Here is a 16,699-nt window from a genome sequence, read left to right as displayed (position 1 = left end):
AATGAGTAAGAAAATCTACGATTCGCACACATTTATCAACGATCGTGTATGTGGTGTTGGTATTTGGATAGATGAATTCGAACGTGTTTTACAATTTTAAACTTTAATCTTTTTAGACATATGATCAGATCATGTAACATGTAAGTATATATACATAGAAACAATTAACAATGATAAAATAAACATATCTGTTCCATAAATATCTCTTAGTGTTTTGTAATGATAAATTATTACTTTAATAGTCGTATAATAAATAAATATCTAAATAAATAGACGGTACACTTTTTCGAAAATTACAAACATCCCATGTGTGTCAGTACGTAGCTTATACAGAGAAGTTTTATATACGCAAAGGCTAAGCACACACACACACACACACATAAGCAGATCTGCAGCTCAATAAATAATACTCTTTAATTCCCGTAAAATGTACTCCAGCATCTCTTCTGATTGCACTATTTGTAATTGTTTATTGTAAACATATATATATAATACATATATGAAAAATTGAATTATCTAACTTTGTAGGTTTTCTAAAATATTAATGGTTTGAGACAATAACAGCCTTGAGAAAGAGAGAGACGTTCGGGCTGTTGGATGATATATTTTCTTTTTAACGTTATCAATGTTATTAAGGACAACATTAACAATTTCTGAACAATGAAAGAAACATGATAAATTATGGCATGGTTGTATCGATAATGCGAGATTTGATTTTACTTTCGTGCTTTCCCACTGAGATTTGTTAAGGTGGAAGAAGTAAATCAAGAGCGCGTCCATGTCTAAACATTTGTTTGGATAGACGCACAAAGACACTAACTTTCCTACGAGTCGTCGAAGAAAATTTTGGAAACTGTATATAGTATATTAAACTTAAGATGCCAGTCAAACGTTGTGATCATTCAAGATCCTCGTTGATCTTTATTCTTGAAGGAACACACAAGATGGTTTGATTCGTTCCGTAACGCTTTTTACACGCACAGTAGCAAAACGATCGGTATCATCGGTTCGTTTAATGTATGTGCGCCGTACACTGGACTAGCATACCATATGTAAACATTCTGCTTTCATAGACTTGTAATGACAAAGGCTTAAGAACAATAATTGCGTGAGTTCATTCTAAACAGATCGTCGTTATAGAACTATCCCATAAATCTGTTATTAATAGATTATTAATTTATAGATCTCAATTAACGTACCATGTTTTGTAAATCAAGAGTTTTTCACAAACTTGGATCACTTAGACATCAACTACCATTTTCTTATGAATATCTGTATTACCAACAACCTGAAATAACGTATGTTATATATATATATATATATATATATATATATATATATATATATGACATAATGTATAACGTCAAGTAGGAAAAACATGTATTACTTACAGAACAAAATTCTTCAAAGCTAATTCTACCATCTTCATCTTTATCGGCAAACAATATTGTTTTGTCGACAATCTGCTGCAGTTGCGTATCTTTCAAGTTATTGCCTACCATCATTTTCAGCACTTGGAACAACTCCCCGTTGCTTATGTAACCATCGTTATCCATATCATAAATTCTAAATGCAAATCGCAGTTTACTCTCTTTATCACCCTAAAAATTAAAAATTTGTACAATTGTTCCTACACACACACACATATATATATATATCATATAAAGACAAACATAATCGTTATAAGAGAATGTTACCTTAACACTGAATTGAGATACTCCGTGAATGAACTCCTTAAAATCTACTTCTCCATTGCCGTCAGCGTCAAATATGTCAATGACACGTTGTACCAGTGGATTCTGTTGTAATTCAGGTAAAGACATAAATTCGTCAATACTAAGGGCTCCGCTGTTATCCAGATCTAACTTTCGAAATCTTTTCCCAAGTCTTCTAATTTCGTCAGCATCAACTACAGCATCAACACTTATGTATTATAAAATATCACGATAATACCTTAGAAACGTTAAACAAAAATTTTCATTAACATTTCGCCGCAATGTCTAACGATATTATAAATTATGTAAATAAAGTACAGTTCACTGACGACGAAATATTAACTCTAAGGCAATTGGTTGATGAAAATAAATGCAACACCATCTAACAAAAAAGATCAGGTTACTCTGCGATATTTCGAGTAAAATTGCAAGGTATTCTCGACAACTTACAGTTTGAACAAAGTTCCATCGGTAGCGAGCTTTCGTTACCCTGCAAGATAAATAATTTTCAATAGGATGGGCTTGCTTGCGTCGAGGACGCGTAAACACGTTAAGTAAATCGACTCCGATAATATTTTCGTGAGAGAGATGGGCAAATGTAACAACGATACGGGAGAGCTTTGCAATTGTAAGGAAATTACTCCAACTCGTATATCCGTACGTTGCAATCGACATTACCATTTTGAATTAGCTTCGTGAGTCTGCTGCAAAAATTCCTCGAGGATGACAATATTTTGCAACGAACAGATTCAGTAGACTGGAATAGTCGCCGTAAAGGGAGGCTGTGAGCGTATCGACGTTTTGCCCGTTTTTCCCTACTGGACGATTATCGTCCGTTGCGAACGGACATTGCATCAGCCTATTTTCAATGGTCGTTGCCAACTGTCAAAGCACGCTTCTATGTCGATCATATATTTTGTGGCATAAGGCCAGTATGTATTGTACAATCAACGGACTCAACGATAAATCCTCGAAGAATGATTGTAAAAATAGTAAGATAAAAAACCAATTATAATTTCATACAAAAATTTATTCTATATTTATAATAACTATAGATAACTTATTATCTGTTATAAGACATAAAATTAAATCAATTTAGAAAATAACGTCACAATAATGTCAAGTTAAATGTACGCATGTTGGAAAAGTTTATTAATAATAAAATATAAATTTATATGAAAATTATGTAAATTAAATATTGCACCAACATATAAATTTCGTTACATATATTATACATAATATTATGCGTCGCTGTCGTCATAAACGTATATATGCGGATGTTGCTCGATATTCGCTATGTCTTTCTCGAGTTGTTGCAATTCGTACTCCAGTTTTGCCTTTTTTTGTGCCTTTGGTAGCGTATCGGTTAGAAACGGCAACCCACGGAACCGTTTCATCAGTTCTTCCCAGGTTTGTTTCATACCCTATTTCCAGATGAATTATTATTTTTCTAAGTTAATTTGAAAACTTACAAAAGCGCTCCAGTTAGATATATCTATACCTACATCCAACAACATCTTCCGTTCCTCTTTGTCGATATATCGGTACGCAGGTATTTTCGGCACTCCATTGCAATCATATTCGATTGTTTCTGTCGGTTTTACATCGACTTTTACATCGCGTTTGACGAATTTCGGTATACTTCCGTAATTCTAGAGAGAGAAAGAGAAGTGAGTTTTGAGGACGATGCTGGGTGAAAATATACTCGCAGCGTGTAACAAAACGGCAAGCTACAATACAAAAGCTAAAAGCAACAATTTTTTCGTACGTATGTGCGACACTACTCATACTTTTTTGTGCACATAAATCGGGAGCAACCCGCTCTTTTTTAATTCATGCGTGTCGCCGAAACGACTGTCGACGAATCGCTGCTTGGGCTCCGCTCGATGGGAACGCTTCGCACAAAGTATATTTTCTTTAATGAAATTTTTTTCCCGTGGAACGTCCAAATTCTTAGAAAGCTCCGCCATCTTGTTATCTTTACCACGGAAACGAAGAATATAATTGGAAGACAGACCGGAAGTATAAGGCATCGACAAGGTCTAGTCTATCTTCAAACTGAAGCTGCCTTCGCTACGACTTTCAGTTGTATCTATAGATCGCATCGTTCTTATTTAAGATCATTTTAAATATTTAATTAATTATTTTCCAAATGAAAGTTTTTCCAACGGCGTCCGCCACGCGACGCTGCCGCGCGACGTCCGCTGTCGCGTCCAATCATTTCGCGTATACGTTCGTGACAGTGCTATATATCGCGATTACGTATTGTTTTCAGTTCTGGAAATTTCCACGCGGACAGAAGGGGCGCTCGCACTCGTTGCGACATTTGGTAGTGTCTGTCGTGTCTGTCGTGTGTCTGAACGTTTGATAGAATTGGATAGAATATCAGTTTCCTATCGATCACTAAGGTGAATTTTTCGTGACAAAGCTCCGCGCAAGAGCTCTCCGGCAACATGTTCAGATCATTCATGGGCGATGACGATATTTTTAATATCTTCGGGTAAGTTTCACTCTACGGGACACATCTTGTACACCTTTCCGGAGGTCGAGGTCCTCATTTCGAGAGCAGCGTGGATCTGACAGATACATAATTGATATCATCTATATTGCATTCGTACTTGTTTGATTTGCACTGCAATTAAGAATTAATTTTTGTGTATCGTCAGCATTGCTATTGATACATTGATGATAATGAAAAATCAAATTACTTGTACTCGCAGATCATGTGATGTTTCGTAAAAGAGTTTAGAAAATATTTCTACGGAAGTGTTTTCGCTCGCTTAAACCGACGATTCGTTACTTTGTTTATATAATAAAGGATTTTTATGAAAACATTTTTAGAAGATATGAATCGTTTGTCATAAAAAATACTTTGCATTTGCAACGAGCAAACTTTACGTTTTTGCATAAGCATTAAAATAAATAGCTCTTTTCAAGAAATTGTGTATCTTAACACCGCCACTGACAGTTACTAGTGACATTATTATAATATTCTGTTACTTACATTTGCAAGATAATAACTGTTTAATAACATTAGAAGAGTATAATGGATACAAAGTAGGTCAATCTTAATAATCTAGTTGACATGAAGGCAAGATCAACTAAATTAATGTGTCTATACAAACGTGAATAATGTTAACTAACAGATTTATGATAACCATTTAATTTAATATGTCATTTGTTTTTTTAATGTTTTTGTTTTTCAAAATGAATATGTCTTAAGAGAATATAGTCTGGCCATGTGAATAAGTTTGAAAATTCTACAAAAATGATATGACGCAAACTTTGTATTATTTGTGATCAACAGAGCAGCATCGCCTATGCACACCATGCGGCATATGAACAACATGATGAACTCTTTATTGAGCGCCGACCCATTTGACATGATGGGACACAATGTTTTTATGCCTCATCGCGGTAGAGTCGGTCACAATGATATGCTGCTTTCCCCATTTGATCCACATTTTGCAGGATATGGTTTTGTGAGTACAAGTTTGAGATAATTGACTGTTGTGGCTGGTCATAGCCATAGGTAATTGGCAAAACTGTCTTGTTTCATTCAATTTAGCAGAATAACCTGAGCGATGGTAATAGTCACTCGTTCATGAGCCAGTCTGTAATGACTATGTCCAGTGGGCCCGACGGACGTCCACAGGTTTATCAGGAAACCATGTCCACGAGAACAGCACCTGGCGGTATTAAAGAGACTAAGCAAACCGTAAGCGACTCGCGCACCGGAACTAGGAAAATGGCTATTGGTCATCATATCGGTGAGAGGGCACATATCCTTGAGAGAGAACGAAATATGCGCGGTGAGGAAGAAGAACGACAGGAATTTATCAATCTTGATGAAGGTGATTCTTTCTTGTACATTGATTATTCATGGAAAGGGAGAAGTATCCTCTTATTTCTACAAATTAAATTAATTATTTGCATATTTGCTATAGAGGAGGCAGACACTTTTAATCGCGAATGGGTAACACGCACACGACGCGTTGGTAATGCAATTGAAGGTGCAAATGTAGCTACGGCAACCAGCAACAGCAGACATAGACCGGAACCGAGACACTTGGCTTTACCATCTACTGCAGATCCATCAGCAAGGTTGGTTTAACACTTGGACTGCTCCATCACTCGTATATGGATGATGCGTGAATCTTTGCATGAACTCCATCATCCATATATGGGTGATATGGTTTTTATGATTTATGTAGGGAATTAATTTTATTAATTATTTATATAGAGATATTAAATGGAAATAAAGTAAAATACTATTTAATTAATATTAATATATATTAATGTAAGGAACAAAATTAACGGACTTATGTTTAAAATTAATTGGACAGTTTAAATGTTAAATTAAATTCTCAAGAATGTATAATGTTATCATCGTCAACAAATTGAATCTTACCCAAGGTAGGGATGCAGATTTTAGTATAAATTTATTTGATATATGACTAGAAAATTATAAGAATAGAGTACATATATTTTTTAGTCGTAATATTTCGCACTCTATTTATATTTATAAATTGTAGTTATAATTTTACATTTTATAAAATAGCATAACAATGTCATCCTATTTGCTTTCAAAAAGGCAGCATAAAGTAAAGTTTAAAGAAGAATTGAAAGAAAGAATACGTACATTGAAACAATAGATTAATTAGAATTGTACATATTAAGATGAACTTAATAACATTCATTCATTTTAATACTATAATACTATAATTTGTCTCGATATATCAATATTATATCGATATTATTATTTACATGTATAATTTTAGTTATTAGTTTTTTAATGTATGATGTCAAATTTGAATAATTAAAAACTATAAGTTTCAACAATAGTTCACTTAATGGAGCTATTGATAATTTTTATATTTGCACAGATGTGAGAACTATGGTGACAACTATGCTTAAAAATAATCAATGGAGATATACGATTTTATTATCCGATTATGCTTGACTTTATATATTCGTAGTTTCTTTTTATGTGCTGCTCTGAAATGAACATATGCATGTCCGCTTTTCAATATGTATAAGCATGGAATGTTTATATATCGCACAACATTTATTTATTTTTCAGTATATCTTTTTCTGTCTTTATATATATTTTATATATACTTTCTTTTATTTTCTACAATGAAAACATTTATAAAATTTATAAGTAAATGATAAAAAACCTAGTAGCTTAATTGTTACTTTTTCTATTACAATATTTTTCTTATTTCTTTTGTTTATATTGGTCTTGTTGTCTTGTTGTGCTTTTGTAGTCGTCATTCTAATAGAGGTACAAGATGGATACCTTCTCCTAGACGTGCTATAAGGTCCTTAAATTCTTCCAAAGTAAAAAGCCAACCTCCCTCTTCAAGGTAAGTTTCTATCAAGTTTTGGTTTGACCTATCAAGTTGGTTTTTGTACATAAAACACAAAACTTTTCGCTTTTTGTAAAAATACATGTTTTTAGAAAAAGTAAAACAACATTTCTATCGTTTTATAATGGATGTATGTATATTGTATGTGAAATAATTTATTTTACTTATAATATAAGCAGGTGATATAAACAGAATAAAAAAACTGCTTTATACAGAGTATTCTAACATCACCGGATATAATTTTAAGGGCGGATTCTAAAACAAAATATCTAATACGAAAATGTCGCGAGATCTCTTGAAACACGTCATCTGTGTCATTAGTAAACTTCCTTTCTCATTTAAAACATATAACCTCGCGACATTTTCGTGTTAGAATTTTTGCCTGCGGACGTTCCTTAAACTCTGCCCTTAAAATTGTTTATATATACAGGGTGAGGCACCTAAAACAGGCCACCTGAATATCTCGGCTGTTATTGGTGATAGAAAAAAATGTGTCAGACCAAACTTGCATGGTTTCGAGGGACTCATAATTTGTTCTAAATAGTTTTTTATTAAGTGGACGTGTAGAGGTCATATGAAGGTCAACTTCGTTTTTTTAAATGGTATGATATGTTTTTTTACGTACTATCTAGTAGAGCGTTTGAAGATGCGCACATTGATCTACGGGTCAAAATCATTCAAGGTCACTGAAGACCAACTGCAAGGGAAAATAATTTACCTTATATTGCCTAGAGTTCTTTGCTATTGAAAATACTGTAAATCAGAAATGAAAAAGTTCTAGCCGTTAGAAATTTTTTCTTTTCCGAGAAGTTCTGAGTTAATGATATCATTATTTTTTATATTGCCTAGAGTTCTCTGCTATTGAAAATGCCGTAAACTCAGAAATGAAAAAGTTCTAGCACTTAGAAATTTTAGCTTTCAGTGACCTTGAATGATTTTGACCCGTAGATCAATGTGCGCATCTTCAAACGCTCTACTAGATGGTACGTAAAAAAACATATACCATTTAAAAAAACGAAGTTGACCTTCATATGACCTCTACGCGTCCACCTAATAAAAAACTATTTAGAACAAATTATGTGTCCCTCGAAATCATGCAAGTTTGGTCTGACACATTTTGTTCTATCACCAATAACAGCCGAGATATTCAGGTGGCCTCTTTTAGGTGCCTCACCCTGTATATATGTATATACACTGATAGTTTTGGAATATCCTATATAAATACACATATTCTCATACACAAGAAACAAGAACGTATTGCAATGTTTAAATAAAATGTTAGTCAATGGCAGTTAATAATATAATTCTGTTTTTAATAATTACATTTCATTATATTATAATCATTACAATCATTATATTAATAAATAACAGCATATCATGCAATTATTTTTCATATGTTTTATAAGCTGTATGTATATGTTTTGATATTTTTAAAACTATGATGTTTTAATTCTATATTCTTGCGTCTTTTAATAATGTTATAAATCTCATTTTATTCTTTTCTAAACATATAATTTTGAAAGGTATAATTCTATTACGATGAAATATGCATGAATCGTATTATTTAACATTACAATTTCCAAAATTTTTTCATGGCACAATTTAATCTCTGCCGGTTATATATATGTGTTATCAATAATTTGTGGTTGTGATTTTCATCATCATACTCAAATTGCAATTCAGCAAATGATTGGTATAGAATGTACCATTTTGTTTAGAGTATACCATTGTGTATTACAGGTACAGCCGCAAATATTAATAAGTTAAAAGCATAGTATACACAGCAGTGACACTTATGCAACGTAAGTACGTTGCGCATTGTTCTATTATTATTATTATTATTTGTTTTATTAAATTCTACTTTTAATACTAATTTGTAATTACAAAAATTCGTCTGTTTTGAATATTTTTCAACTAATCTCTTTAATTATACTTCTATGTGTATTATGCAACAATCAGCTACAATTATTAATATTGTAGTGTTTATAAAAATACAGTTTATTTTTACTAGTTGTTTCACTTTTGGTAAATAATTGTAACAAATACTGTGCTTTTATATTACATAAGCTTAATAGATGTACAAGTATATAGCGTATAGCCTTATAAAATGTCAGTCGTGTAAATATATAAGAAACACAAGTGCAATAACTACACCTAAAGCAACTTTATATTATTATAATACACGGGCATGATATGCTTATTTTGCTTTCATATTCTCTTGTTTCTTATTTCGCATCTAAAAAACTGCACAATTAGGCAGTAGCAATTTTAGCATCGTAAATATGAAGAATATTCATGCTTTAGCCTTTTGTGCATTCTTCTTTACGTACATTCATGTCTCTCCAAGTTTTGTTATGCAAAAATATAATAATGCTAATTTTTTTTTGTTATGTGTTTTACAGCTTCAAAGCTCCGAAATCCGCAGCGTCTTCGAGTGCCGAAGTATCAATATCACCGTCTACATCAGGATCTCGAAAACGCGAGCATAAACCAGATAAAAATGTTAGTAATAAACGTCATGCTGTGCCTAGTAGTGACGACTAGACTAACTCAAAACTATAATCTGCAACCGATGTTGCATTATATCTCTATTACAAGCTTCGCGTAATGAAGTCTACTTTAAAATAAACATAAAATATATCTTCTTCGTTACATAATCATTAATGTTTAACTGAAACAGCATGACATTGTTTTTAAAATTACTTTCTTGATCATAGAAAATATTTTAACGTATAAACTAGTGAAATTGATACAGTAAACTTCTTTCCATACCAGTTCTTACTTTCTTATTTTGTATATCGATATTTATTTAAGTAGATTGTAATTTCAGTTATATTTTTCAAGGAAATATGATAAAAAGAATAAATTAATTTCTGTTAATAAAAGTATTATAATCTGTCAATTAAAGTATTATGATTTCTCAAGGATTATACTCCATCTTTAAAATGTCAGATTTATTAGATGTATTGATATATAATTATATAAGCTATAATGAGGTAACCACGTAAGCAGTTATATAACGAACAGCAGTAGTATCAAGAAAATACAATCATAAAATTATAATTTTGTTTTTTTGTTTGGAGCGAAGTAATGTTAATGGAACAGTTAGAAAAAGGTCTTGTATTTAACGTTTAAATGCAAGTAATATTATTTAATCAAAGATATAGATATATATATTCACTGATATCAGTTTTTGTTAGCTTCTCATTATTATATATAATAAAGTATTAAGAAATGTAAAGGAAATAAATGATTATTTGTTTCAAGTCTTCTTTAAATTCTTAATATCCTGTACAATTAATCTAATCTAAAAATCTAATCGCATATATTTACAAAATAATGCCTATTTTTAAATAAACTTAAGGAATTGTGGTGATATCAATACAATGTCATTCCAGTCAAGCATTTTATTAAAACGAAATCAAATTTAGTGTCTATAATTGAAATCGATACATATCATTATTCTAAAGAACAAACAGCAAAACTAAATTATCCCTTACACCAATATACTTTTACAGAAGCATTTGTATGTAAATAGTAGTCCATAATTTACTTCAATTTCGGGAATATTCAATGAAAATATTACCATCGTTCTGTTTCATTGTTATGGAACACAGATTTAACAATATCCCAAAATCATAAGTAACATTTCATAAACTGCATTTATAAAATGTTATATATATATTTTTTAAAATTATTTTAAAACGTTATTTATAAATTATAAATAATATCCAGGGTCTAAACCAGCGCGTAAAAATATTTTAGATATCAACATGGATGGATTATCTTAAATGTGCTTGGCTTGGCACATAAAATAAAAAAGCAATTATCTAATATTACGAAATCGTACATTCCTTTATATTCCGATGATGTAATCGTACTTGTTAATGTTTTCATTGAATTGCGTAAATGTAAATAAAATTCATAAATGTAACGAAGCATAATTGCGCAATAATAAAAGATTGATACGAGAACAAAAGATAAAACAACAAACTACAAGATACAAACAGAAAAAGAAAAGTAAGAGGAAAGCCGGCAAAAGAAATGATGAAACATAATGTAGTGTCGATGCTACATTGGCGGCGTGATTCCCGTCAATTTGCCTCTGCTAGGGTGTTAATTCGCGCATTGATAGCCAACAGCTGTGCCACAAATGACGAGTCGCTCATGACAGTGGCTAGGGCAGAGAGCATACCCTCCAAAATGTCTTGCGAAATGTTAAGTTGTCGAGCGCATTCCGCTATTATCTCCATTTCCTCGGCGTCAGGACGTATCTGAAAGAGAATATAAGTATCAGTTTCGCCAGATACACATCTCTCACCAACAAGATCGTTCGCTCTATCTGCATTATCAATTGATATCGAAGCCTATCTATCCACCTACCTTAGGTGAACTGCAGAATTTATTGAATTCCATTTTAACTCGCTTCTTTCCGTTACCGGTCTGGTAGAAAATCGTGAAGGTCTGTGCGTTGTTCATGTCTAGTACAACGGGGAAATATATCCCGGCGGTAACGTGGCCTTTAGTGTCTCTGGCGAGGAGACTCCTGTAATTATAAACCAAGTTCCTACGCTCCGTAACGTCAATGGCAGTTAAATATGGCCTTGCCACATAAATGAGAGCGACTTGCGTCCTCTCCAAGGCACCAGGTCGAGTCTTTCTCTCATGCCACTCGATATAATCGGGATCCTCATCACATAGACAATAGTTGTACTCTTTTTTGCAGGTTGGCTCGTCGGATTGTGTAAACCAGCCTGTGTGAGGATACAGTTTGTCGGCCATCACAGTGATAACGCGCGCTACGTGGTAACCAGGATCGAGCAGCATTACGCCGCGACGTCCGCTGATCTCGATTTTCAGGCACACTAATACATGCTCCTTTTCACCACTGTCTGCCGCTGGTGGACCGCCAACATAGCTGGCGATATCGCCGATCGTCTGCAACATTTATTTATCTCGTTATTACCAGTTCAAAAAATCATTTCAAATATTATTTGGCTACGTCAGAACATTTTAACACTTTCATTTGAATATTTAATTAATTACTGTACCTACAATGTGAACATTTAAATGACTTCAACTCACTTCTTCACAAGATACTAGGTAGAGGCCACTTGCTATTCCAGGAAATCGCTTGTTTAAACCTGTTAATCGATGTAGTAGTTCAAATCCAAGACCAACGCAGGTATGGTGTTCGTGGGTTATTAGCGGCTGATATTTACGGTAGAATCGATCCAGCATGTTTTCTCCGCTTGCAGTGTAGTCCTTGTAAAACCTGTTATGTACCGATACACATCTTTCATTAGAAATGCACACAGCGAGACGAGAACGAAGAAAGAAACGATTGTCGAGTCGCGTTACACACCTGAGGAAATTGCCGATAGTGTCATAGCGATGCTCACGCAATAGACGTTGCGTCTCAAGTTCAACGCTGCCTGCTAATTCCTCATACTGTTCGACCGTGGGTACGGTCAGGGCTGGTGACTCGTAATGGGCCCAGACCGGCAGGGGTAGCGGAACACCCCTGATCCAGGGCCCGCGTGCCTGACCCTGTGGCTGGCACCATATCTCTGCCGTCTCGAGTCAACTCGGCCATTCGCTACCCCAGCGACCAACCGTTGGCACAAAGCCATGCTCGTCCCTGCAGCTGCTTATTGGCTCCACAGGGCTCTCTCCGTGTTTTATACTCTTCTCTCGCTCTGCAATCAAAACCAGTATTATGAAACCTTCTTTCATTTTCTGTTAAAAGATAAGCAAGACCCGTTTCCTCCTTCCTCTCATCTATTCGCTATTAGAGTCACTAATGTCATAATGGTTGACTGTTTAGTCGCGATATCTTGATTTTCAATTGTGACATAATATGTAAACATAATATGTATAACTGCTTAAACAGACAGTTTGTTTCGATTGCACTTGCTTACGTTTCTTACGCTTGTAATAACTTAACGATACGTTTACAAGAGAGACGTCTCCATATTGCAGAAGGCAAGTTGGAAGGCGCAACGCGGACGGATTTAGCGCGGACTTCGAAAGCACGAGGTAGCTTTCGAAGAGGCAAATGACGCCCGAGACGTCCTCCGAATCGCGGGAACTCAATTTTCGCTTGGGTTTCGTCTTATTACACTTGACGCAAAGGTAACTCGACGCAGGCGACGTAACGCTAGCGCGGTAGTGACTCGGTTCTCCCGTTCCCGGCTATCGCGCGAGGCGCACATCCGCATGGATGATCGCGATTACCGTAAGTCCACTGCTATTTGAGCACACGGATCAGCACGGTGCCGTAGGACAAGATCTGCGAGATAAATGCGGAGAGGCGGATCGGACTTGTCGTCGGCTCGGTATCCAACATGGCGGTGTGTGTCAGCGATTAGAGGACGCGCGTGGGGAATCAATACACGACCAAATAGATACGTAGCGTGTGCCACGTGTCCGCACTGGCGACCTTCGCTGTCACGTCTCCTCCGATGCCTCTCCTCCCGAGCCCGTGCCAAATGCGCCGCGCCGACGAACCTTCCGTTGAGAAACGGCGAGACTCCCGCGCGACAGCCCGCGTTACCCGCGTATCGCACCCCTTCACGTGGAATTTCCAGGGCGACGCCGCCGCTGACAGGCGTCGAGGACACGCGCGCGGGAGGCGATCGCGCTCGCTGTCAAAAACTGCGCGCGGTCAACGAACGCGTGGACGCTCGGAGCACGAGTAACGAGACGAGCGCGAGTGAGACTCCAAAGTGAGAACCTCCGTCGGGCGTTTGTTTGCGACGGGATCATTAATAACTTTCGCATTTAAATGTCACGGCAGGCGAGACATCCGATCGACAACAACAGACCGCTTTTGCAAAAGTCACGCCGTTGTTATCGTCGCTATCACCCCCCGTGACGTTTTCCGACGAGACGTGGGAGTGAGCCAAACGATGAGTCACGGTGATGCACGGTGATGCACGGTGAATTTCGGGGAAAAAAGGACGTGCGAATTTTTCGTCGTAAATAACCGAGGGTGGGGAGAAGGGGGAGCGGGAATTACGCGAATACCCGGAGCGGATAAATCTCGCGTTTTCACCTGGAAAATGAGTCCTGATGAGACGTCAACGGTAAATCCCGATGCGACCGATCGCGAGCCGGCGCGGGCATCATCGGTTTTCCGCGCGCGGCTGACAATACACTTACCCATACAACGAGCACACCAAACAAACAAAAACCTTCGCTCCTGCAAAGCTTTTGTTCGGAGACTCGCGCGTGTCCGAACTCCAAGTAGAACTGAGACGTGGGACGCGAGCGTAAGGTTATATACGTTCAGCGGCCCCTCTCTATCCCCTCCGCGTGATCTCTCTCTTCCGGTCGTCCCTCTTCGTCCCCCTCGTCCTCCGTCACCATCGCGATGCTTACATTACGTTTCACCACGTGATCGCGATATCACCGTACTTCGCGGAACACTTTTTAATTGAGCGCAGTGACAAAAACGCAATTATCTTTTCTACCGATAAGACGCTCGAGGGCTTTTCATGCGTTTCCCCTGTCTGTTTCCTTTCCGATCTCAATGCATATCAGTTCTGTTTATCTGGGCTGCTTCGCAGCCTTCGAATCAGCTGTCCGCGATCATCAGCATATCGATGATCGAAGTGCGAGCCTTTTATCGTCCGAAGCGAGGTTAGAAATGTGGAGAAATCGTTCGTCCAGCTTCCTAAATCGTTTGCGAATAAAGTCATTACTCGATGCGTGCTTAATCGGCGGATACTCTGATTTCAATTCCCGCATAGTTGTGCGGATAGTGTGCGTGCGTGCGTGTGTGCGTTGGTTGCTTTACGGTACAGTCCCGCATGCTCCATTCATCCTTGGTGTTTCTAATGCGCATAAGCGCGCGACGCGGATAGACAATCGTTCGCACTTTGCATTCTTATTCCAGGTTCCGATCGCGACCGCGATTAAACGTCGCGTATATACAGGGTGTCCCGGGTTTTAACCGACAAACTGCGGGAGCATATTCTACCAGTGGAAATAAGAAAAAATTCTTATATCGAGTTTGCTTAGAAATGCTTTATTACAAAGTTATAAACCAATATTGAAAAGAAATATCAGATAAGTAACAACGGATTTTTTCACAAAAATATAAATTATCTACGCAATGATTTAGTGACGCATTTCAAAATGTTGTCCTTGCACATCGATACAAGCTAGACGTCGACGTAGTACAGAATTTGTTACAGTACGACATTCCTGAAAATTTTGTTGCATCTCAGTAACTGAATTAGTAATTCGTTGCTTTAAATCTATCTGGTACTCTCCTGTTAGGAAATCTACGTTGATACTCTCGTACGGTAGCTCGTGCATTTCCGTCACAGAATCCGTACACGAAATGAATATCAGTGTATTCCTCGTTTGAAAACACTTTTGGCATTCTGATAGTAATTGCTAGTTGACACGACGATTGAAATCTAACAGCTACTGTTGTGAAAGTAACAATCATACTGAATCGTTTCAACATAGTGAACATGAATACACGTGAATACACGTAACATAAACATCTTCGACCTTCAAAATTCTACACTATGTTCCGTTGTTACTTATCTCATATTTCTTTTCAATATTGGTTTATAACTTTGTAATAAAGCATTTCTAAGCAAACTCGATATAAGAATTTTTTCTTATTTCCACTGGTAGAATATGCTCCCGCAGTTTGTCGGTTAAAACCCGGGACACCCTGTATAGTTCTTGAGTTTTATTTGCCCTTTCTTTCGTATAGCTGCATTCACGCAGATCAGCTGGTAAACTCGGGATTCGAGATAAAGGTCATTGACATCGTTCAAACAGATGTTTCGGTTTATTTGAACGCCGCGAGAGAGCTTTCACGAAGTCGCTTGGAAAGTCCGAAAAAGTCACGTAACTTTTATCTTTTATCAATATTATTTATATTTGTTTTGCGAGAATAATTGTATAAAGCAAGATTAGAAGCTGTTTATAATAGGAGTGCACATATATATTTCACGAGATACCCAGTAAGCAAAATGTGTGCAATCTGCCAGCAGATTGGCAACAGATTACTGCAGAAGTTGATAGCAAATTGGCATCCGTTATGTCCGCATTAGGATAGTGATCTGCCAGCAGAGCCTGCTAACAGACTCTGACGGCAGGTTGGCGGCAGAAACCGAGCAGGATCTGTTAACATTTGACGGCAGATTGACAGCAGAAACCGAACAGAATCTGCAGCTTTTGGCCATTCATATTTACGATATATTAAAGCACGTGTTTACTTTTAACACACCATAAATTGCCATTTTATATTACCATGTGTTAAAAGAACGCATTTGTTTGTTTGTTAAATTAAAGTACATTTGGCTTGATGTGTCTTTCTGACAGTTCGTTGCATAATCTCTCTCTTATTGTTAATTTATTCTAATCCGAAGTCCGAATTTTGCTTTCGAACTTCAGATTGCTCGTGGCGTGCGTGAACCACATGGACGTTGTCCATGGGAGCCTCTGTGCCGCAAGTGCAAAAATTTTCAGAAAAATTAATATTACCATGCCAAGGCGCGTATATTAACTTATATAACTGTTAGGCTAAATCTTAACATCGAGTAAGAACTCGACGTGTGCACCGCATAGCGGTGCGGAGCGAAA

The 16,699-nt window shown here is 36.5% G+C and overlaps 4 protein-coding genes across 8 annotated transcripts; 1 reads left to right on the top strand and 3 right to left on the bottom strand.

Annotated features, from left to right (window-relative positions):
• Nucleotides 1-91: 91 nt before the first annotated feature.
• LOC105276504 (calcineurin subunit B type 2) lies at nt 92-2,546 on the bottom strand. The gene is made up of 5 exons (XM_026970791.1): nt 2,394-2,546; nt 2,166-2,205; nt 1,698-1,909; nt 1,392-1,601; nt 92-1,288 (listed from the first exon to the last, which is right to left on the bottom strand). The coding sequence occupies exons 1-5, from the start codon at nt 2,394-2,396 to the stop codon at nt 1,241-1,243; spliced, it is 513 nt and encodes a 170-aa protein (XP_026826592.1). The 5' UTR covers nt 2,397-2,546; the 3' UTR covers nt 92-1,240.
• Nucleotides 2,547-2,726: 180 nt separating this feature from the next.
• On the bottom strand, nt 2,727-3,754 carry LOC105276497 (enkurin). Its single transcript, XM_011334164.3, has 3 exons — nt 3,506-3,754; nt 3,221-3,367; nt 2,727-3,139 (listed from the first exon to the last, which is right to left on the bottom strand). The coding sequence occupies exons 1-3, from the start codon at nt 3,746-3,748 to the stop codon at nt 2,957-2,959; spliced, it is 573 nt and encodes a 190-aa protein (XP_011332466.2). The 5' UTR covers nt 3,749-3,754; the 3' UTR covers nt 2,727-2,956.
• Nucleotides 3,755-4,010: 256 nt separating this feature from the next.
• On the top strand, nt 4,011-10,353 carry LOC105276479 (myeloid leukemia factor). 4 transcript variants are annotated; one of them, XM_011334151.3, is made up of 7 exons: nt 4,011-4,215; nt 5,023-5,197; nt 5,284-5,569; nt 5,663-5,819; nt 6,986-7,084; nt 8,828-8,889; nt 9,490-9,618. In XM_011334151.3, exons 1-6 carry the CDS (start codon nt 4,169-4,171, stop codon nt 8,844-8,846), a joined length of 783 nt encoding a protein of 260 aa, XP_011332453.1. In that variant the 5' UTR covers nt 4,011-4,168; the 3' UTR covers nt 8,847-8,889; nt 9,490-9,618. The 4 variants fall into 4 exon arrangements, with proteins under 4 accessions (XP_011332453.1, XP_011332434.1, XP_011332426.1 ...); XM_011334132.3 differs by lacking the exon at nt 8,828-8,889 and having other exon boundaries at nt 5,287-5,569; nt 9,490-10,353; XM_011334124.3 differs by lacking the exon at nt 8,828-8,889 and having other exon boundaries at nt 9,490-10,353.
• A 126-nt stretch (nt 10,354-10,479) lies between these two features.
• LOC105276468 lies at nt 10,480-14,395 on the bottom strand. 2 transcript variants are annotated; one of them, XM_011334103.3, is made up of 5 exons: nt 14,252-14,395; nt 12,453-12,786; nt 12,173-12,362; nt 11,471-12,025; nt 10,480-11,361 (listed from the first exon to the last, which is right to left on the bottom strand). In XM_011334103.3, exons 3-5 carry the CDS (start codon nt 12,326-12,328, stop codon nt 11,182-11,184), a joined length of 891 nt encoding a protein of 296 aa, XP_011332405.1. In that variant the 5' UTR covers nt 12,329-12,362; nt 12,453-12,786; nt 14,252-14,395; the 3' UTR covers nt 10,480-11,181. The 2 variants fall into 2 exon arrangements, with proteins under 2 accessions (XP_011332405.1, XP_011332413.1); XM_011334111.3 differs by lacking the exon at nt 14,252-14,395 and adding an exon at nt 13,325-13,522.
• Nucleotides 14,396-16,699: the final 2,304 nt, after the last annotated feature.

This window comes from Ooceraea biroi, chromosome 6, assembly GCF_003672135.1.
Source record: "Ooceraea biroi isolate clonal line C1 chromosome 6, Obir_v5.4, whole genome shotgun sequence".
Lineage (NCBI taxonomy): Eukaryota > Metazoa > Arthropoda > Insecta > Hymenoptera > Formicidae > Ooceraea > Ooceraea biroi.
This window is presented reverse-complemented; position numbering and strand designations above follow the sequence as displayed.